The sequence below is a fragment of the Antennarius striatus genome, chromosome 8 (assembly GCF_040054535.1).
Source record: "Antennarius striatus isolate MH-2024 chromosome 8, ASM4005453v1, whole genome shotgun sequence".
Taxonomy (NCBI): domain Eukaryota; kingdom Metazoa; phylum Chordata; class Actinopteri; order Lophiiformes; family Antennariidae; genus Antennarius; species Antennarius striatus.
Genome location: NC_090783.1, coordinates 2,133,573 through 2,156,508, shown reverse-complemented (window position 1 = coordinate 2,156,508; position 22,936 = coordinate 2,133,573). Strand labels below are relative to the sequence as shown.

Sequence of the window (22,936 nt, the reverse complement as noted above, 5' to 3'; positions counted from 1 at the left end):
TATCAAGAGAGTCAGAATATCATCTTTGCCATTTAGAAATAATGATGAACACAAATCAAATCAAACTGTATCATGTCATTTTCATGTATGACAATGCTTACACTCTTACAGAAGGACCAACCCTGTCCTGGCACCCCCCCCCCGCCTGCGCAGCACATGGGAGTCACCGATAATCACCTGTATTCTTCAACACAAGACAACACGCCCTCCAGCACCCAGTGTACCTGTCTCAGGTGTCAGGAGAGAGTCAAACGCCAGCATTTCACACCATCACAAGACTCTGGCTACAGAACAAGATTTGGTGAGAGTTCAATTTAAGATTTGTTTTCTCCTTTTTGTAATTTTACATGTTGGATAAGCTCTTTACAATGAGGAATCGCTTGAATTTGTATTTTTCTAATATTAAGATTGAAGTATAAGGTGAGAGGAAAAGGGCATTTTTGAATTCATGGTGTGTTTGTATATGTATATATTTATATAGGTACATATGTATGTCTACATGTATGTATGTATGTTTGTATGTATTTATGTATGTGCATGTCATTGTGTGTCATTGTGTGCCTGTGGAAACGTGTCCTTCAGGGAGCTCCGCTGTGGGAATAATGAACCCTGACTCATTAAATGTGGCTGAAGTCTGCATGTGTTAGGAAGCGGCTGGGAATAATGACATGTGTTAAAGAAATGAAACCTAAAAAATATCTTTCAAGAAGAAAAAAAGAAGTATTATGATCTTTATTTTAGTAAAAGTAAAATGTACCAAAACAGTAAACGTCGCAGGGAAATTTAAAATCAGAGGAGAAAATAAAATAAATCTGTGTCTCCTTTTAAACATTTTACCTGCAAGAGCTGACAAAAAAACATGAGTGGAGAGAAAGTGATCCAGTAGTTAAACAAATGACTCACTCAAATATAGATGTTGCAATGCATGGCTCTGACTCAATGGATGAAAATAACCAGAACAAAGCCGTGAGCTGCGTTGAGGCTCAGAAGGACGAGAGTGTGTTCACAGAGTCACGCTGTCAACACAAAGAATGTAATCACTCACAACATTATACACATTACAACAGCAGTAATGAATGTTTTTATAGTAAAAGCTGACCACATAAGTAACGTGTGAAATTAGAGTCAAAGTCACTCTCAGTAACCTTATGGAAAATGTCTGGTTCTGATTGGACGGTGGCATCATAAATGCAGAAACAGGAAGGTTTTAAACAAACCTGATTGATGAAGGGATTTGTTTTATGAGATCTCTAACTCTAATTCTCGAGCAGTTTGACAAGTATTTAATTAGGATTTCAAAGTTCTTGGAAGTGCAATCAATTGTGTGTATTTATAGTTTCTTTGTTGTGTGTAGGCTTCAAGGCTGGGTTAGCTGCCCGCCATCAAACACACATGCAAACTCGATGAATAGCTTGATCCACATTAATGTTAGACAGTCACCAACCTGCTCTCTCGCAAGGTAAAAGTGTAAAAAGTTATGTCAGTAAACTGGCTAGTTAGCTGTCTAGCACATGTAAGTCAAACTACGCCTACGCTCAACAGAAGTGCAAGTCCCGACTCGTAGCTACGCCAGCTAACAATCAACCACAGCCTTGAAAAGTATTAATTTATTTATTTATTCATTTTATTTTATTTTTTAAATTTTGTAATCTTTAGTAATCCCCAAAGGGAAATTAAGAGCTCACTCTAGTTAGTCAAATCCAATCACATGCATATGTTGGTGTTTCCTTAAAAGGAATTTATTTAAATGTATTGTTTACTGATTGTATAAAATAATCCGTTTTTTGTTTTTTTGTTTTTCTTTCTATAGATTATTTATAGCTTAAGCTCAACTCATCCATATAATTAAATCACAATGCATGAGATTTAATGATACACATCAGACACAACATCAGTGTCTGTAAGTCAGGTGGACGGTTGACTAGTTAGCCGGTTAGTTGGATGGTTTACTGGTTAGTTGGATGGTCGACTAGTTAGCTGGTTGGTTGCCTAGTTAGCTGGTTGGTTGGATGGTTGACTAGTTAGCCAGTTGGTTGACTGGTTAGCTGGTTCGTTGGATGGTTTACTGGTTAGTTGGTTGGATGGTTGACTGGTTAGGTGGTTGGCTGGATGGTTGACTAGTTAGCCGGTTGGTTGGATGGTTGACTAATTAGCTGGTTGGATGGTTGACTAGTTAGCTGGTTGGTTGGATTGTTGACTAGTTAGCTGGTTGCTTGGATGGTTTAATAGTTAGCTGGATGGTTTTACGGTTGACTAGTTGGCCAGTTGGTTGGATGAAGAAGAAGACCACTTTAATGATCCCCATAGGGACATTATTACGTTTCCACTCGTGGTTAGTAATCATGCATTTATATGTTTTTGTACGGGCCCCTGAAACAACCAATCACTCACAGGAGGGGCCTGTAGGCATGTAAATACAGGGAGGACGAGTGACGGGCAGCCCCGTCTTTGGAGTGCCCCAAATGAGCAGCTGTTAGAGGGGACGATTCCTTGCTCAAGGGCACCTTGACACAGCTCTGGAGGTGAGCTGGCACCTCCTACCGGCTCACACTCCTGAATGGTCGGGAGCGGGAATCGAACCGCCGATCTTGGATCATTGGACAACCCGCTCTACCGACTGAGCTACTGCCGCCCTGAGTGACCGGTTAGCCAGTTGGTTGGATCGTTGACAAGTTGGTTTGTTGTTTGGATTGTTGAGCAGTTAGATTGCCGGTTGCTTTATGAATTGTTTATTGAAAGTGATTTGACAAAAAATGATTTTGACAACCTAAAGCTTGTCTAGAGGTTATGAGTCACTACAGTATATTAAATACTAGTTCATGAACTACATTCCTAAAGACGTTGGAATCATTGCTGCAACTCAAAAATAAAGCTAGAGGTCCAGCATTATGAAATATAACATTTGTTGTTCATAAATTTACCAGTAAAATGCAACACAACATACTTCCCTGGAGCAGGCTGTGATTTTGTGCTCATTGTTTGCAGTTTAGCGGTGTACACTTTCAGCATTCTTTCAACTCATGCGTCCATTGTGTTGTCTTTTCAAACACTCAATGAAAATATGTCGACTGCCACTCCCAGATTTCATCGATCTCACAAAGCCAGAGGCACCAAACTTCACGACAGAGCCTCAAACAAGTGTGGCTTCGCCCGAATAAATAATAAATAATGATAAATAATCAACGTCAGTAATTTAATGGCGTCTATTTTTTTGTAGATCATGGCAAATTGGCAATAAAAGATCTTTTTATGTTAAAAAAAAAAATCAGGTCTCTCATTTGGGACAACTTGGGTCATCTGCATTCTCTGATTCCCTTAACAGTTTCATCACAACGCCCTCATCGTCCCATGAGACCCGTCGGATCATGAGATCACATAACCTGTTCCTGCTGGTTTACTTACTGGGGAGCTGTTCTGGTAAGAACAAATCCACCGAGGAAGCCAAACTTTAACATGTTTTCAATGACTCATCAATAACAATACAACATTGTTTTTGTATGTGATGTTCATTCTGCTGTGGGAGGGCCTCAGTTTATTGTTAATTTCCTCGAAACTTTTAAGGGATTTTTCATCACTATTGTGGTTTCTCATGTTGATTCTTTCTTCTTTTTTTGCCTCAACTACCAACTATAGGTAAAAAATTAAAAAAAAGTTGTTTAAAATATGCTTTTTTCAACCAATCCTTGCAACAACTTTCAACCAAATCTTGCATGTATTAAAAAACAACCAGAAAAGATACCATTTTATCCGACACAGCCGCAAGAATGAAGATCACAATTTAATCTTGTCGAAAATGAATTAACTGAATTAATCATTAGGCTGAATACAGCCTAATAAAATGTCTCATGAGTCAAATCACAGTAACCATTGTCTTTTCCCAACAGGGGAAACTGTTGCACAAAGGTAAGACCAGGAAGTTGTTTATCAACGCTGCTGATTCATTCTTTTTTTTTTTTTTGCATCAAACAAAATGACTTGTATTTTCTTTTCAAACACTTCCGCGATGACGGAAATCGACAGAAATGCAAGCTGTGCTTCGACAGAACTCTGCCATCAGGTGAGAGAGTCCATCCACTTGATTGTTAAGATAATGAATCTTGAATCTGAAGAGAAACTTCTGCCAAAAAACTGTTCAGATCCAGCAGATAACAACTTAACACAGGCGAATTGAACTCACCCCTCCTAAATCACCCTGTGGAAACGCGATGTCATGATTTTGATTGTCCTGTAAGGAGAATTTCTCCTTGTTTTCTGGACAATGAACAATAAACCCGCTTTGAGCAGTTAAGGGGGGTTTGGTGTGGATGTGGTGCGTTTGGTACGGATATTATTAGAAGGTGGAATTTAGGTGTGCCTGTGCGGAACATCACAGAAATGAAAAGGCAGCCAAGTCTACCTAAAAGGGGAATTTAAAAAATTTCTATCAGTAGAATTCCAATCAGAACTAGTAAAAATCATTCTTATTTCGATCATTATTATCATTAAGCAGCGAGTTTAACCCCCCCCCCTCCCAGGGAGTCCAGCTCTGAGACAAATGTAAAAATCTTTCCAAGTCCTGAACATTTTCCTCCTGGTTGAGCTTTTTATTTTTTTTTTTAAAGGGGTCAGGACCGGTGTCGGCCTTCCTGGGGTGCGTGGGACTTCCACCCGTGGACACGGAGACGGACCACGTTCAGCAGCTGAAAGGAATTCTTGAAGGACTGATGAACATCTTTACCTTTATGGTACAGGAATGCTATGAAGACTCTGGCCAAACCAGTTGGTGCTGTCGCGCTGTTTGCTTTCACTCTTTTGTGGTGACATCACGTATTTGTGTGCTTTCTTCTCTACGCCGCTCGCTCATCCCCACCATTATCCATCATTAGAGGTCCAGCATGAGGGGCATACCAATTCTAACCCTTGAGGGAGGGCTGCAGCTCAGTAGTGACCCCTACCAGAATGAGGCTGTGGTGGAGATGTGGCTCCACGTCAAGATCAAACCCTTGCTGAAATCCATCACCAGAAAGTTTCTGTCCTGCCTCAGCACCAAGAACTTCAGCTGCTCCACCTATCAGATGGTGTAGGTCCCAGTCGCCACAGCCCCGCATCTTTCTGTCACCTCACACCAACGTCTCACCCCTCTATCTCACCCCACTCCCACTCCCACAGGGTGAAGGAGCTCAGTGACCATTACAGTGAGATGAATGAAGCCAGGAGACAGTGGATCTATAATTTCTTCATCTACCCCTTCTTGTCTGGAGAAAGAGTAGCAGGTAAAGAATTTAGCTAATACCTCAGGCACATGGGACATTCCAACATTCCACAGACGTTCGAAGAACTCTTGTGTGCCTACCTACCTACCTACCTACCTACCTACCTACCTACCTATCTATCTATCTATCTATCTATCTATCTATCTATCTATCTATCTATCTATCTATCTATCTATCTATCTATCTATCTATCTATCTATCTGTTTGTCCATCTGTCTGTCTATCTATCTGGATCAACTTTCATCAATGCTGAGTCTCAAAAAGACAATGGAGAGAATGAAATTAAGAAATGAAATTGAGAGAATTAAGATCTCAGTCCTCACAACTCAGGAGAAAAAGTCCAAAGCTGTTTAAATCAATCAACTGGACTTTAAGAGAGTTTCTTGAAGATGTTTTAACTTTCACCCTAGAGGCTTCTTCATAAAAATGTTTTAATTCATCTTAAGCCAGTTTGTTATGAAGATTTGCCAAAATCCAAGGTCATTGTTATTTTGTGTACTTTCTGGTAGGTTGTGTGGCGTGGAATGAGAACAATGCCCAGTGGTTGTTGAGGAACTTCGGTGCCTTCAGGGCTTTTGCACGAATCCAAGACTTTTCCAAAGTCAACCTGTGGTTCAGCGGAGTGAGTTCTGTTCCGATTTCTCCTCGACTGACCTGATTTAGAACCTCCGCCTCAGCGTGGAGATGATCCTCTGCTTCGTTCAAGCCTTTGACGACTCTTTTCTTCTTCAGTTGGAAGTTCTTAACCTGCTGTCCCAAAGGCAGAAGGCGGAGCTGATGTTGACGCCTGAGGTCGCAAAGTTAGACAACGGTACCTTGGCCTTGGTCTTCAACACGATGACCAACGACTCTGGCCATCACCCCACTACTTCCCCTGTCCCCCTTGAAATAATACCACCAAACCCATACCGCCCACCATCCCTTGCACAGGTACTGTAATGTTCAGCTGATTTACTTTACTATTCAAGAGTCTTTCAGATGGCGAGCTAGAGTTAGCTGTGGTGGCCAACCACCTAAACCTAGACCTCCCTAATCCACCTGGTCACATTTGCAGGCTGTAAATGGGTTCATGATGGCGTTCAAACCTGCTGCCAGACTTGCTCATCAATTTGTCGCCTTCGCCCATGAGGTATGAGCTCTGGGGACATTCAGGTGTCCGTGCATGGTCTGCTAAACGAGACCTGACCTGTTGTGTTTCTCCAGAGGACGGAGTCCAAGGTAACCAGAACTGCTCTGGCCCAGTTCCTCCTCAACTTCACCCTGGCTGAGCTGGCGGAGAATTATCGGCACAAACTCACGCCTGCTCCAACTCCAATAACCTATGGGTTCCAGTACGCAGACGTGGAGGAGTGGTACTTGCAGATCGTGGCGCCGCTTTTACGGAGGTTCTTGAAGGATGAGGAGGCCGTGATGAATCAATACACTAAGTTCCTCTTCCACCAAGTGTTGTATGTCACCATCAGTCAATTCCACGTCAAAATACTTGCGTCTGTGTTGAAAGACGTGGTGCCATAACACCTCGTACGCTTGTGTTGTGTTTGCGTGAAGCTATCTGGACCGCGGCGTGGAGCCTGGGGACCATGGTGAATTCTCTGAAATCGAGGATGCTTGCAGCATCACTTTGGACAAAGCTCCGTGTGGGGTGAGGCTGTACCTAGATCCAGTTTGGACGGAGATGGAACCAGCTCAAGTGACTCTCGTCCTTCTTTTTCCCTTTGGGCATTAACTTTTTCCTCACTTCCAGCTAACTGATGCTGTGATGGATGTGGCCCACATTTTGCAATGCGCTGCCAGGACCAACCTGACGTTATCCGAGGCGACCGTCATGAGGCTAATCGTAGAGCTGACAGAACGCCTCAACGCTCTGATTGAAGATTTGTCCAAGGCGGTGGGTCCACCAACTAGTCGATTCCTCTGTCTCGTTAGTAATTGTACTTATACTTGCCTTCTCCTCTCCCCTCGCAGAATTTCACCGAGCTGGCGCTCGACCTGCAGGAGATCTTCCACGTTGACGAGTCTCCGTCTCTGACTCAGGATAACCTGAACGACCCAGATTTCATCAGGCTCTGGTTTCGGGTCAAACTGAAGCCCTTCCTCCCTGACGTCCCTAAACACCTTCTCCGCTGCCTCAGCTCCAAGAACTTCTCCTGTCCGGTTTTCCAAACCATGTGAGTCCACAAGCTTGAGACGGTGTCCCATCGTACGGCGCGGTGAATTTGAGAAATTTTCTGGATCTGAACGTCATTTTGGTCTTTGGTCTTTGTCTTTATTTGCAGTGTGGCAGAGCTCAGCTCTCATTTTACCTCAATGGGTTCGAATTGGAGAACTGGGTCAGACATCTATCAGTTCTTCATCTATAACTTCTTGAGGCATCATAACACAGGCGGTGAGTAAACTACAGGAAACAGACAAAGCCACATTCCATGAAGCCATTTTTGTTTTATAAAATGTCTGGGGGTGGTATTTCAGGTTTTTATGTGAAATATTACATTTCAGGTACCTTATATATGAACAGAACTTAAACCTTTGTGTTTTGCGTTAACTTTTTATGTATGTTCCAGACCCACAGTGCGTCTCCTCAGCCAGGAACAGCACAGAATGGCTGATGAAGAACTTCGGTTACTTCGCCAGATTTGCTCGAGTGAATGACTTCTACTCTCTCAACCCAAACTTCTCTGGAGTGAGTCCGGAAAACCCAACAGGCCGAAATACTTCCTCTGTAGTTACTCTACTTGAAGTTTTTATTTTATTTGACACCTTTTGTCCTCTTTTGTCTCCCGTCCAGCTGGAAGTACTTCCCATCTTGACGATAGACATGACGACAGAGTTGCTGCTAACGTCTCTTCTTACCCCGCCTGAGAAGGCCGTCCTCATTGACGGCATGCTTGACTACTACTTGGAGTCCGTTGATGAGAGACGTCTTGTGTTTTTCCTGCGTATTTTGGCTTATACATCCCAACACACAACGGTTTATATATGATTGTAACTTTGAACATGGCAAGAAAATGTTTATCGCTTGTGGATGATTAATTGTAAAATATTCCAATTTACAGACCACTTTAACCTGCCGTGACTACCAGCAAATGTAAGCATGGCTTTTTAACTTATTAACCTTTCTCTTGTCAAATGCATTAAGGACTTGATAACATCTTAATCTTCAGTTTAGATTGTCTATTTATTGATTTATCTATCTATATAAATCAATTACTAAAGAAGGAAAATATTACAAGAACCCAAAACTGATCTTCCAAAGTGGGATAAGACGAAAAGTCGATGGAAGATTCTGCCTGGAAACAGAGACTTATTGATGATTATTGTATCTAAACAAGATTGATTCTAAATGCAGATCTGGAAGCTGGGATATGAAGTCTGAAAAAACACGAATGCATAAACGTTTTAAGAGATTTCTTTCCTCTCTCATGTGTTAGTATTAGCAGATTGTACAAAGCCACGCCGTCTCTGTCCTTTGGGATTCAACCTGACTTCTTGTCTGCACTCGATAACCTGGTTGGCAACACGCCACAGGGTCAGTCTCTTACTCATACAGATACACACACACAGGAAAATACACACCTGAGTCCAAAGAATGAATATTCACTGGGGAGGTTTGCATATTAATGTAAATGGAAGGCTTTGGAGTCTTCAATCGTACTAGAGTAGATGACTGAATATTTGTTTCCATGTGTTTTCACAGAGTGTTTGTCAGATAACATCTCGGTGAGTTTCCTTTCATTTTTCTTCCTCATATTTCAAGTTAAAAATATTTTACATTCTTCTAACATCACACAAACCTTATTGTTCTCAGTGCCCTGTAATCCAGTTCAACAGTAAGTCCGTCTTTATTTAACCATTTTAGTAAAGATCACCTTCATTTCAGTCGGTCTGAAATCCTTTCTCTACTTTCTGGCAGGTACTCTCACCTGCAGACACGTTAACAGGTATCCGATTTGTTGTGATTTAAACGCAAAGCCGCTTGAACGTCATTAACCTTCAGGCTAACATGCTTTAAATGCATTTGCAGCACTGCCCTGGAATCTTCCTTGAACATGCACGGCAATGTTTCTTGTAGTTTTACCTTGGAGACATACGCATGTGCAAAGGTAAACATCACCTTTAAAGTGAACGTGTCTGGTCTCCGCGCCCCAAGCTGCCTGTTTGGCAAAGTGTTGTGTAATTGCTGTCTCTCTCTTCCAGCTCATGAACTTCACAGCCAATCAGCTGGTGTCTCTCCTGAAGTGTAATCTGACTGGAAACAGTAGCCACAGCCTCATCCTGTGGAATATACTGCTGAGTAAACTGTCCATGGTCTTGGACCCAGCTTTGGACATCTTGGCTAGCATGGTTAGCTAATCATAATCATTCACAACCTCAACAAATCTTGAAAAAAAAAAAAAATCTATCTTATTTATCTCTAATTTCTCCCACCCGCAGCCAAACACTACGGTCATTCCATCAGCGCGGGAGGTTTTGAGTGTGGTTGGAAAACTCAGAGTGATTCCTCTGACTGATGAAGAGCTGAGGAACAGCAGCGTCATCACAAAATGGTTCTCCGTCCGTCTGAGCAGGCTTCTACCGTCGGCGTCAGGAAAGTTTTTGCGCTGCGTTGCCAGGAGGAACATCAGCTGTTCCTCCTACCAGCAAATGTAAATATAACTGGCATTGCTTTAGTATCAATATATCTCTTGATTTATTTCTTATGATATTTTGATTTTCTATAATGCAGTTGGAGACTGTGAAGAAAAACAGTGCTTTTTCCTTTTCACTTTGTCCACCAGACTCCGGGTCCTTTCCCCACATTTTACAGAGTTTTTTCAGCGGTATATGGTCGTCAGAGATTTCATCAACCCTTACTTGTCCCACTTCGGTACGGCTTCATCTTTTGATTGAATGGATGCATTTCTAATCTTGTAAGGACTCCAGAGGTAAAAGGTTGTTGTCTTTGTTTGTCTTCCCGACTCGGTCCAGGGCCAGAATGTTTGGTCATCACCAATGGCAGCGTCGATTGGCTCCTGAGGACTCTGGGACCATTTTCAGACATGGTGCTCCTGTCAGACCTTCTTCGTTACAACCCAACCTTCAACCCTGTAAGGTTTAATTCCTGCAAAACCAAAAGACGTTTTGAGAAAATGCTCACCATTTTTGTGTTTTTCATTTCCAGCAACCTTTATTTTGTTCCCTCTTTGCCGTTTAGCTGGAGGCTCTAGTCATGCTGGCGGCGAGACAGCTTGCTGATCTGCTGGTGCTTGATTTTCCTGGTTTGCCAACCAGAGAGTTCATCATTAACGCGGTTTTTGACCACCTGGCCGAACCTTCTAATGAGATAAAATATGACCGCTTCTTGTCCTACCTCTCTAAAGCGCTCGTGATGGTAAAAAGAGAAAATTTGTTCTTTATTTTTTGTATAATATTCCAACATCTACTAATAATAATTTGCCTTTGTATTTAAAGAACCCATTTAATTGTTCAACATTCAAAATCTTGTAAGTTCATTCAGATATATATCTATCTATCAGAAATTCTATATTGTTCATTTATGAATATTTTTAAAGCATAAAATTGTAATGTTAAACCTACTTTGCTCTTCTAGATTCAACAGAATACACATGAATCCGTATCAGTCTTTGAATATCGGCTTAGCCCTGAGATCCATCTCTTGGTCCATCCCACCAGGTGAGAAGCAAGCAATACACCACTTAAAAAATGTTTGTGTGTCATTTATAGAGGTAATTATTACATTTAAGGGGCATTTAAGAGCAGCTTATGCAGCTTTATCATCTGATTGAATATTGTGATTGAGATTTCTGAGTCACACTGTAAATTTATTGTCAAATTACTGTTCCTTTATTACAGGATGCATCATAAACAGTGGAGAGGTAATTAATTCTGACTTCCACCTTTGATTTCCTAAATATATCCCTAATGTTTATTAAAGAGGTCTCCTAACCATTTTGATCTTTCTGTCCTTTAAGTGTAATGTCACCATAATAAATGGTAAGTTCACTTCTCAAATGACTTTTTATTTGACTGTTCATTATCATAATGGAAACTTTTATTACTGTATTTTTCCTACACAGAAACAGAGATTTGCACTGGGGTAAACAGGTGGGATATATGATTTTTTTTTTTTAAACTTGGTGTTTTAATGTCTTGTCAGTTAATGTTTGATCTTATTAACTTTGAAACTACAGCACAACGTTGGACCTCTACCTCCATCACAAATTGGTCAAGGGAAGTCTTTGTGACTTTACTGTCAAAGAATTCGCCTGTGCCAATGTGAGACACCCAAACACCTTAAATCGGTGCTTGTCCTCGACTGTTTTGTGAAACAATGTAATGTGATATCAGAATACTCTCTCATCACACAGATTACACAACTGAGTTCTATGGATCTGGCTGAGTTTATGGCGTGCGATCACACCTCTGACCCCAGCAGTACAAGACCCGTTTGGAAGCTTTTCCTCTCCAAAGCCGGAATTACGCTGAAAAACGGTCTGTTTTTTTTTGCCAGCAAGAATCCAAACCCCAGAGATCCAGCACTGACAATCATTTTAGACGTTTTCCGAGAAATCCGACTGGACGTCTTTGGCACGGTCGTCTACAATGTTCCAACTTTCATGAGTTTGACTTTCGAAGCCAGCCTGCGTCCACTCTTGCCTGCCGTTAGTGCTGACTTCCTGTCATGTCTTGCCACGAAGGACTTCAACTGCAGCGTCTACCAGCGCTTGTGAGCTCAAACATTCACCGTCGCCTTTTGAACAACCTGCTATTGATATTGTTTTAACTGCAAGTTGCCATCTCTCAAATCAGTGTGCGGCTCTTTAACGAGCTACAGCCACGCATGGAACTCTCCACGCAGATATCCGTCTACAAGAACTTCATGAGAGTCTTCCTCACCAACAACACCTCAGGTATGCTATTTGAGATACCTTCCCTTGAGGACCACAGCAACCAAGCTGGGTTGTGGGTCTTTTTCTTGAGATACAGCCCCTATCTCACTTTATAAATGTACTCCATCTAGCACGCTAAATTCATCGATATAGAATTCGTCGTGTGTTTTTGTGTTTTAGACCCCAGCTGCAGCTCCAACACCAACAACAGTGACGATTGGCTGCAGAGGAACTTGGGAAATTTCTCCATCTTCCCGTCTTTCCATGAGCTGCTGATGGTCTATCCCGAGTTCATGCCGGTACGACCCGTCGCATCGCGTCCGTCTATATTTCTTGTCTCTACTTCCTGTACGTTTTAATGGTTTATGTGTGTGTGCAGTTGGAGGCCTTACCGCTGCTGACGGCCAGACAGCTGGCAGAGGTGACGGCCACGCCCGGCCAGCTCACCTCTGCTGACCAGGTTGTCATGGTGACGGATCACATCCCCAACCAGCAGCTCGCAGCCTTCTTTGATGACGTATCTCCTGCTGTCATGGTGAGTGTGCATTGAACACAAATTAAGTAAGTAATTGTCTTCAGTATCAGGAAAATACTTAAATCTGCACATATTTATCCACTTTTAGAATGTGAAGCATATAATTTAAGAATCTTGCCATCATTTTTTTGTTGTTGTTGGTTTGTGTTTAAAACCTTTATGGTTGCTTTTTTTCTTATATTGCCTCTAATCTTTTTCTACAGGGACATCAGCAAATGTTCCCCCCTGAAGTAACATCAGCTCTGCTGCAAGTTGTGTTTGATCGTGCAAACCTCTCCAACGCCTCTGTCAGCGATTCCGTTTTGACGCCGTGGATCAATCGACGACTGCCCCCCCTGCTGTTCAACCTGTCGGCCGACCATGTGGGACCGTATTTCGGAATCCTGCAGGGAAGGAACTGCATCATCCAGGAAGAAGGGTAAGATGATGAAATTAACCAAAAAATAGTTCGTTTTACTGCATCAGATGGAGCTCTAAAGACGCCTGAATGAGATCTGAACAAATGTCAGTGAATGCATTCTCATCGGAGGAGCTACCACGATTGATTTCCTTGTTGGGATTGTTTCAGTGTCGCCCACCTGAATTCAACCATTTCTTCGCTCAGCGAAGTCAGTCAGCAAGAAATCCACAGACACGTCATTCTGTCCCTCAGAGGTACGATTTAAGAAAACAGATTTTACTTTTTGGTTATACAGGTAGTCCTCAACATACAAACACAACTGGTTCCGAGAGGTCGTTCGTAAGTTTAATTATTTGTAAGTCATTATTTATTAAATTTCAACCTATAATCGCCATTTGAGGTCTATAAAATGTCATTATTACTCTAAATACTAAAGTACTATTCCCTAAGACTGACCAGGGGTTGTGGCAGAAAGTGGAACTGCAGGACGATAGTCAGATATGGTGAAGCGTGTTCGTTCATATCTCCGAATGTTCGTAAGTTGAATGTTCGTATGTTGAGTACTACCTGTACTCCTAAAGATGGCTGTAAATATTTTCTGTCTTCAACTGCATGACACGAAAGCCATTTAGAATCAAAGACTAGTGTTTTAATAGCTGTGTGTTTTCGGTTGTCAGTTTTTAAATCTCTCGGCAAAATGACTTCACCATTTACATCCTGAGGAATTAAAAATTTTCTGGATTTTGCCAAAGGAGGTATCCAACGTTGAACAGTTTGGTTATACCTGTAGTGGTATTGTTTGTTTCATTGTAAACTGAAGTCTAGAGGGGTATTCATTTTTAAACATTAATTGTCCAGTAATTGTCCCTTTTTAAGGTATTTTACAAGTGCATAACATTTGAGTTACCCCATTCAAACTAAACCCAAGGGAAACTCTGATCTGATCAATCTTGCTTACATTCTTTGTCGATCACAAAGAGAGTCTTCGCTGCTTCGACGGCAGACAGAGCTTCTACGTTTTCTTAAGGAACAGATTCCAGGGGTTCCAGTTCCCCAACCTGACCTCCTTCTTGTCCGTCATACCCCCCGGCAAATTACAAGAGGTTTGTGTTCAAGAGTAAAATCAGAGTTTGAGGGAGGAGGAAGAGGACTCACTTTGTCTGACACTCCTTCAGGTGTTGAACTCCATGCCTCCATCGGATCTCAGGCGGTTCCTCAGTCTCCCTGGTGCCGTCGACAACGATGCACTGCTCTGTACGATCTACGACCACTACAACAACACGCCCATATTCCTGGAGACTGTATGTCACGCACGCCCACACCAGAAAAGTCAAACATACCGATGATAAATGAACATTAACGAGTGTGTATTTTCTACAGGAGTCCCTCCCAGAGGCGGTGCGGCGGCCCACGCTGCCTTGCGTTTGGCCGGTCGCTCTCAGAAGTCCCAACAGGTCAGAGGCTAACGCCTGGTTTAATCGTCGCCTCCGAGACTACCTGCCCTTCCTCACTAGGAGTCTAATCGACCGCACAAACACGTACAACCCCACCTGCCCGGCCTTCCAGGACTTGTACGTATGCTAACACTGTGCTAATGTGGACTTTTTTTATGCATAAAATGTAATTTGTGCTTGTTTTGGTTTGGTTTTTCAGCGTTTCAGCTCTTGGTGAATTCAACTACACAGCCGGAGACTTCATGAGGCGGGATGTGTTCAACACCGTCAGGGAATTCCTCACCTCAGGTTAGTCTTCAACATCGCATGGACCGAGGGTGGTAGCAGTGTTTTAATGGAGAGATCCGTAAGCCTTCAAGAGGCTTTTACAAACAAATTTCACCGGACAATAACTTTTCTTTAACCAATATGTCGCTTTGGTTTCAGGGAACCAATCAGCAACCAGATAGAAGCTTGACTAAACCACAAATGGTCATCAATGAGGATCACCTCCTGTATTATCTTATTGACTTTTTAAAATGCTAGAATCCCTTAATTTGATGACCGGACATTATCGTCCACCCTGACTCAGGAATTTCTCAGCAAATTTGCTAAAATTTGCTAACATTAGCATTCATGCTACTAGCCGTAAGAGAGGGCTGCAACAACCAAACTCAACAATAATGTGTTTTAATAGCACACTGAAGAGTGAATGATAACTATCAAAAAATAAAAAGTGTTAGCCATGGTAGTTACCGCTAATGCGCCATGCTAAAAATATTACCAAAAATTTAAGATAAAAAAAAACACACAACCCTCCAATAATATTTCTAGTTATGAAAACTAAATTTTTTGTGTTTCTTTTCTAGTATCACAACTAAGACCTCAGCCTTTGCTATTGTTAGCATGTGCAGTGGTAGCAAACGCTAACAATCGTACATTTCACCTCCAGACAAGTTCCGTCTTTCTATCCCCCTAGCCTCCTTCGGTAAAATCCTCCCCGTTGACGTTAACGTTAACGTTACTCGTCCGTCTTTTCAGACGGCGTGCCCAGGTGTTACGACCCCAACAACCCGGAGCTGAATTCCACAGCCTGGTTTGCGGAGTACATCGGCCCCTTCATGGCCTTCCTCACCCTGGAGGATCTCCAGATGTTTGGATCTACAGATGTAATAAGTCTAACTATAGGAATTCACCAAAATGAACTCACCAATTTTTGGTGTAAAAGATAAAGATGGACTAATTTTCCCATGTGCTCCCTCGTCCTCCTCCCCTGCAGGTCATCCAGGTGTTTGCAGTGAATCGTGAGAACATTGCGCTCCTCAACCACTCGGTCTTACCCGTCAACCTCACCAACTTCTACACGGAGCTAATTTATAGGCAGGACAGCAACTTCAATCCCTTAAAGTGAGTTCTAAAACCCACGAAAAAGTACATTTTAAGTGAACAGGAAGTCTAGAAATGAAGGATTTTAAAGCCTCCAAACGTGGTTCTGACGGGACTGTAGCTTAAAACTCGACAATCTCTTAGAATGTGACGAATCACGTCATCGTGACTCTCCTCTCTTGCTCTCTCCAGTATTCCAACCTTATGCCGGTGCGTCGCTCCCGGTCCGGCCTTCACCCAACTGACCGCAAGTCAAACTATGACTGTTTTGAGCGACCTCATGATGGTCTGCACAGACCTGGACCCACAGGTGTGGTTTACACAGAAACACTCATGCATGATTTAATAAAGCTATGAATGGTATTTCTGAAGAAGATTTAGCCTGAAGAAGTCATTTCAATGAGTTTTATCCTCTTTAATCCTGTGTTTTGATTAAATTCCTCTAGTTAGAGTAAATTATTTTTGCAAACGCTGCTTGTTTCATGTCATTTAAAAGTCTTTCTTCTCTGCAGATTTCTGCAGCTTTGGCGGGTAACTTTGAGACCATTGATGCCTCTGCCATCGAGGCCCTCGGCACAGAAAGTTCTGGTATCTCCACCGGGCAACTGGAGAACATTGACCCTCAGGACTTAGCCGGGACAGTTGGTGTTCTCAGCAACGTGACCAACTGGAACCAAGGTCAGGTCAACGCCATCGTCCGGGTTCTGATCTCTGCAGGGTTGATACAGGTACTCTCCGCACGAGTTATCAGAATCATTCTTTTCCTTGAGATGCTCAGCCGCGTTAAAGCTGCCATCTTCATCCATCCCACCAGACCAATAGCTCAGCGTCGCTGGTGAGGCTGGGCTCTCTTGTCGCGGGGATACAGTCGTCAATGATCAGAGGAATAAATGGCTCCCAGGTCATTGCTGCATCCAGAGATCCTTCATTTGTGGCGAACCTGAGGAGATCGCCACGGATCACCCGGCGGCTCTTCGTCCAACAGGTAAAAACTTGAAAAGTTCAAGATAGTTTAGAGATAATTCTTTTAATCCAAGTGAAGATTGAACACAATCGAATTCCATCTCGCCTCCCATAGATCATATCAGTGAACGCCAACAGTGACAACATTATAGGGAACGTTCCTGCTGAGGTGGCCTCGGAGATCCCTCGAGTTCTGCTGCTGTCCTTCTCCAACAACAGCGACATCATCATCCAGATCAACCAACAGCAGTGGAACCGACGGCAGGTTTGTGGACCGGACGCTGAAACACATCGCTTTCTTCTGAACGCACAGAATGGACAATAATTCCTCTGTTTTTTTACAGGCAGAGGTCATCTTTGACTTGATGGTGACGCCGTTCGCAATCAATGTGGTGGGAGGTGTGAACAAGTGAGTTTTAGAGAAGGAAGAGTTCACACAAAATATCTAAAATATCTGAGTATCTATTAGAGATTCATTTGATAGGATTTCAAATAAACCAAGGGTTTAGTCTGGAGGTGGAAAACTCCATTCACTGACCTGTAGGAGAATTACAGCTGGTCCTGATATAGTCAATATTCCGGTTATCCAAAACCCTATTCACGTCTAGGACACCTCTAGATGAATGGAGGCAGAGCTAACAGGATAATGAGACACAGGTGACACCAATCAGGGGAAGGAAGTCGGATCGACTTTCAAAATAAAAGAGGAAAGTAAAACCATACCAGTCCTTACAATGTGTGTTTGTGTGTGTAGTTTGTCGTCCTTCGTGCTGCAAGGGTTCACTTGTACCGGCGTGAGGAACAGCGACCCGGAGCTGATCAGGGGATTGGTGCAAGCCTCCCGGAGGGAAGGCGAGAGAAAGGTCATGCTGGTGGAGACACAGGTGTGTGTGTGTGTGTGTGTGTGTGTGTGTGTGTGTGTGTGTGTGTGTGTGTGTGTGTGTGTGTGTGTGTGGTCATATTACACTGTCTAAATGTTTTGCGGCTTTCTCCAACAGCTGACCTGCATGTACAACCACATCAGACAACCCGACGCCACCAGCTTCACCTCATATCCTCCGGATTTGCTGCTGTACTACGAGTGAGTTGATGGCGTGTTTAACTGTTAGTTCATGAGAGGTCTCACATTAGTTAACCTTCTGTTGGTGTTTTTGAACTCAGGTACTCCTTGGTGGCGCCAAGCAGCTGCAGATCCTATTTTCAAGAGCTGGGGTCGGCAAACTTCTTCATCGTCTCCCCCACCCTCAGATTCATATGGACGGAACTGCTCAGCAATGCCAGGACCTGCCTGGTGAGCTTAATTAAAGCTTTATTGAATAACTTTAAGCATCCTATGTGGAGATTTCCTACATGCTTCCAGAAGGGTAAAATTACTCCAGGTCTGAACATTTTTAAATAAAGACACCAAACTTCACCAACAAGAACACCTAAAAAAGATTAAAACATTTATTCCTTTGGATTAAATTTGCATCCAAGACCATTTCCCCACATGCCCAAGTCAAATTTGTGGATTTAAATCTCACTCATTTTATTTTTAAGGGCATAACAAGCACCAGTTTGACTGCAGATGACATAATGGTGCTGGGGAACATGGCCTGCACGCTAAACAGCAGCTACATCCAGAACTCTGACCCCATCATTTTGGAAATAGTCAGAAACTGCCCGGAACTCGACGATGCTCAAGTGGTTGCAGTTTTTGCTCAGCTGCAGAGCGGGAATACACAATTCGGGTATGTTTGTGCAGAAGCAATGGATAAAATGTCATTTTTAAAATGGCAAAGCCTCCTTCCTTGTCAGAATCGGATCGATTTTGATTTGAATTCTTATTTTGATTGTCAGAAATCCATCAAATTGGACTGAAGAGACGCTGAGGGACCTGGGGATCCTGCCTCTGTATCTGAATTCAACCTTCTATGGATACTTTGACACGGTAAGCATCGCATCCATCAATGCCTTCAACAGGAAATTTGCAGAAGAAACACAACTTCTTGTTTCATTTTTTTTTATTTATGCAATCAAGGAAACAAAGCGGAGCTTCCTGATGTTCTTCCTGGACTATCTTGTGAACATTGGAGTAGACAGACAAAGGAGGGTGAGGGTAAAGGAAGAAATAAGAAGGTCCCTTCAAACCATCTCAAAGCGATCTACAGGTGAGTAGATCGCCACTCTGCTACCTTTATTCTTCATTCACGCATCATTTTAAGTCTGGTTTTGGTGATTGGTAGGGTGCACCGTGGGGAATATCACTGCGGTGACCATCAGCAACGAAGCATTCCCATTTGACTACAACATTAACCAGTTCAGGAGTTGCCTCAGTGCCACCACGGTCAGAAACAACCTGGCTGCCCTGACGGAGAAGGTGGACGAGCCAGAATACCAGGAAGTCATCCTCGTCAGGCTGAGAGAGGTAGGCGACAGGAGCCGGAAACCTCGTTTTATTAGAAAAAAAAAAAAAATTGATTACCTTTAAAGTAACTAGGAACTAAACAGACCGAATTCAAGTCAAAGTGAGTTTTGTCTGATTGTCACGCAGGCTTACCCCAACGGCTCCATCCCAGAAGATCAGGTTCAGCTCTTGAGCTTGACGTCCCGTCAAGCCTCTGAAATCGACGTGGAGTTGTGGAACATCACCCGGGTCGACACGCTCGCCGCTTTGTTCCGACCAGAGGACGGGCCTTGGAATCAGTCTCTGGTCAGACAACAAATAAGCAAATGTTCATCGAGCTTCTGTTTACACGTGTGTGTTCTCATGAAATATGTGTGTTCTTTGCGCCCAGGCTCGAGCCATCATCTCAAAGTATCTGAGAAACGACGGGAACGAACTGGGAGGCGCTGAGCTCACCGCCATCAGAGGAATCAACCTCTGCTCTCTGGACGTGGAGGTGTTGGAGAGAATTTCCCCACAAAGCCTCAGGTAAGAGGCCCGAATGTGTGTGTGTGTAATGAAATCATAACAATGCTCGGTTAAAGGGAACGTTTCTGTGGTAAAGATCTTCCTTGTTTGTCCTGCAGAGACGCTGCCGTCCTCAACGTCTCCAGCTGCTCTTACGAAAAAATCGTCGTTCTGTTCAACATTGCCAGAACCGCGTTTGCCTCAAACGCCAGAACTGAAATGATCTCTAGTTCCGTCTACCAGCAGCTCCAACCTTACATCGGTACACAAATACACACATTACAGTCGTATTGCATTGAGAAAAACTTTGTCTGAAGACAAACGTCTGTTGCTTTTGTGTCGATGCAGGCGGCGCAGATGATGCTTTTGTCAGACAGTTGCTTGCTTCTGACGTCAACATGGACGGGGAAACCTTAACCAGAGTGAACGACAGCATTTTACTGGTCAGTGGTGTATTTGTGTGTCTGTTTGGTAGTGTGTAATTGTGGATTTGTTATATTTGAACAGTCTTGATGTGACGTAACTCTTGGTGCTAAGAGGGCATCGTAACTAGAAACAGTCCAATATGAACAAGACTGTACCTTCTAAAGTGTACATCAATCAATCAACCTTTATTTGTATAGCGCTTAATCACATCATCAGACATTACGAAGCACTTTAACAGAGAAACCCAACAGAACCCTCCAGAGCGAGGATAAGCGACAGCGGCGGGGAAAAACTCATTGAGGAAGAAACCCCCGGGCAGGACCCAGACTCTAGAGGCCGGTCATCCGCCTTGACCTGTTGGGTGGGAAAGGAAATACAGTGGTACCTCTACTTACGAAATTAACTGGTTCTGGAAGAAATGTAAGTAGAAAATTTCGTAAGTAGAGACGCGTTTTCCATGCAAATGCCCTAATCCGTTCCAAGCCCCCCAAAATTCAGACATAAATGTTTTATAAAGCATAAAAATGCATCAAAACATGTAACAAATACATGTTACGATTAGATTATTACACAATAAATGAGAGTTGTGCATAACGTAAAAACAAGGAATAGAGTAAAGAATAATAATGATGGTCATTTACCCTTTAACTGCTGTCCTCATTGTTTTTTGCCCTCTTTGGTTCATGCCCTCTTGCCCCACCATGAACAACAGAGTGAATTCCAGTCCTCCTTCTGAACTTCTCCAACAACCCACGCGACGCCTTAAACTCCTTAAACTTCCTTTTGTTTTAATAATGTGGTGATTGTAGGTGCATTATGGCCATATTCTTTGGTGAGATCAACCCTTTTTCACGCTTTTCTATCATCTCTTGCTTTGTTTGTACGGACAAAAAACTATTTTCTTCGTCTTTTCTTTTCCTCTTTTCTCCGTCACTTTCTTGGGGTCCATAGTGAATACTCTAAAAGTTAATATATTTATGTAAAACTATCAGAACACCTCACGGGTCGAGGGCCGAATGACGAGGACGCTGTATAGACACCTATCTAGCTCCACACAGGGGTCCCTCCGAGCCAATGGGATGCCAGGAGGCTAGGTAAGAGCCAATGGCAGAGCAGCTATAAGAATGTTGTGTTCAGGAACCTTTGGCAGCTGCGAGTATCAGTCCATACTGTATTTTTACCTTTCGTAACTCAAAATTTCTTTCGTAACTAGAGGCAATATTTTCTTGTTGAGGCATTTCGTAACTTGAAAATTTCATATGACGAGACGTTTGTAAGTAGAGGAACCACTGTATACTGGGGATATGCAAGGCGTCATCAAAACGACCCATCAAGAACAAATCTTTTACACTGATGTCTGATGTTTCCTCTTCCTGTTTGTCTCCAGACCTTGTCGGTTGGAGAAGTCGCAGCTCTTCTTGGTGACAACGTGCGAGATCTGATCCTTTATCAAAACCATCCAGTGATAAACGAATGGATCGGGAGGCAGTTACAGTCGCAACTCAACACGCTTGGAATCGGTCTCCAAGGAGGCCGGAGTGACCCAACGACGGCCCCCACCACCGCCACGCCACCGGTGACGACTGGGACGACCGTGGCAACAATGTCAACAGGAAGCACAACCCCTAGTGGTGAGTACGGGAAATGCAAAAGTATTTATTTAGCATAAAGAAGATTTTTCAGGTTAGCTCAACATTTTTTTTTAATCCAGTGCTGTTAATCCAGCACAAATAAATTCAGATAACCACAATCACAAAGACCGTAAAACACTCAAATTTCAATGGACACCTGATTGTAAAGCTTTTCATTAGGGTGGTAGAAGCAGAAATGCCCCCAGTTGCAAAATATTTGGAGGGTGGTGATTTTTTTTTTAAAGGAAAAACCCCCCAACTAAGATTAAAAACACAATAAAACAAGAAAAAAAGTGCCACAAACAGATTTTGTTTTTTAAATTAACTTGAATACAAGCAGCAAGAATTAGGATTTACGGCTAGCTAGTTCTTTATGGTAAGGAGCAAATACAGCAAAATCAGATCGGTTTTAATCGATCGTATAATTCAACACGCAATTCTGGAACAATTTGCGACGTCTGACGTGAGTGTTTGTGTCTGTTTCAGGCTGCGACAGCGTCCACATCCATCCTGGCTTCACCATACTCGCACTGCTCATCACGTTTCAACTCTTTCTGACTTGAAGAAACACATCAGCTGATAAATGCAATAAATTTATTTTCGATAATGGGACGAAATCCTGTCAGGATGTAGACATTCAGGGTTTATCAAATCACTGGTGACAATAAATCCATATGTTGTAAGCTAAACTGTAACTAAATATTTAATGTCAAATTACAATGTAATTGTAATGTATTTGTGATTATGCTGATTGGATTTTGATTAACACTTTAATAGCATTTATGTATGCTCTGGTGCATTTTCAAACAAACGTGTTAGATTGCTATTTTAAATTTTAATCATTTTAAATTAATCATTGAGATGATGATTTACTGTCAAAATGAAGGTGAGTTTCTGCTGTTGATGAATGTTCTTGTTTTTGAAAAACATTTTTGAAAAAGCACTTTTTTTCAGGTACTTTTTACCAAAAAAAAAAAAAAAAACTTTAAAAAAAACGTGAAAAGATGTGAGGAAAATAGACAATAAAAAACAATATTAAATAAAAGTGAATTATCAGAAATCATCACTTGCATGGTCACAGTTTATTCACATTAAAGGTTTTGACAGAGGATCAAAAAGTAGAACCAAAA

General features: G+C 42.5%; 1 protein-coding gene across 1 annotated transcript; it reads left to right on the top strand.

Annotated features, from left to right (window-relative positions):
* The first annotated feature begins 207 nt into the window (after positions 1-207).
* LOC137600825 (uncharacterized) lies at positions 208-22,869 on the top strand. Its single transcript, XM_068322668.1, has 64 exons — positions 208-301; positions 3,323-3,417; positions 3,885-3,903; positions 4,021-4,057; positions 4,602-4,724; positions 4,866-5,059; positions 5,149-5,252; positions 5,762-5,874; positions 5,985-6,182; positions 6,307-6,381; positions 6,456-6,700; positions 6,801-6,894; positions 6,997-7,140; positions 7,218-7,420; positions 7,529-7,638; positions 7,814-7,932; positions 8,038-8,220; positions 8,306-8,337; positions 8,681-8,778; positions 8,947-8,969; positions 9,058-9,079; positions 9,163-9,190; positions 9,274-9,352; positions 9,447-9,593; positions 9,684-9,895; positions 10,028-10,116; positions 10,218-10,336; positions 10,444-10,620; positions 10,701-10,732; positions 10,840-10,922; positions 11,103-11,125; positions 11,222-11,243; positions 11,327-11,354; positions 11,441-11,525; positions 11,618-11,976; positions 12,060-12,160; positions 12,320-12,438; positions 12,519-12,674; positions 12,878-13,092; positions 13,243-13,328; positions 14,053-14,177; positions 14,250-14,375; positions 14,455-14,645; positions 14,728-14,816; positions 15,549-15,676; positions 15,787-15,914; positions 16,086-16,203; positions 16,406-16,621; positions 16,708-16,878; positions 16,972-17,121; positions 17,201-17,265; positions 17,611-17,740; positions 17,855-17,937; positions 18,018-18,147; positions 18,396-18,586; positions 18,696-18,786; positions 18,877-19,006; positions 19,082-19,263; positions 19,390-19,548; positions 19,634-19,770; positions 19,869-20,011; positions 20,098-20,192; positions 21,563-21,806; positions 22,293-22,869. The coding sequence occupies exons 2-64, from the start codon at positions 3,366-3,368 to the stop codon at positions 22,367-22,369; spliced, it is 7,647 nt and encodes a 2,548-aa protein (XP_068178769.1). The 5' UTR covers positions 208-301; positions 3,323-3,365; the 3' UTR covers positions 22,370-22,869.
* The last annotated feature ends 67 nt before the right edge of the window (positions 22,870-22,936 follow it).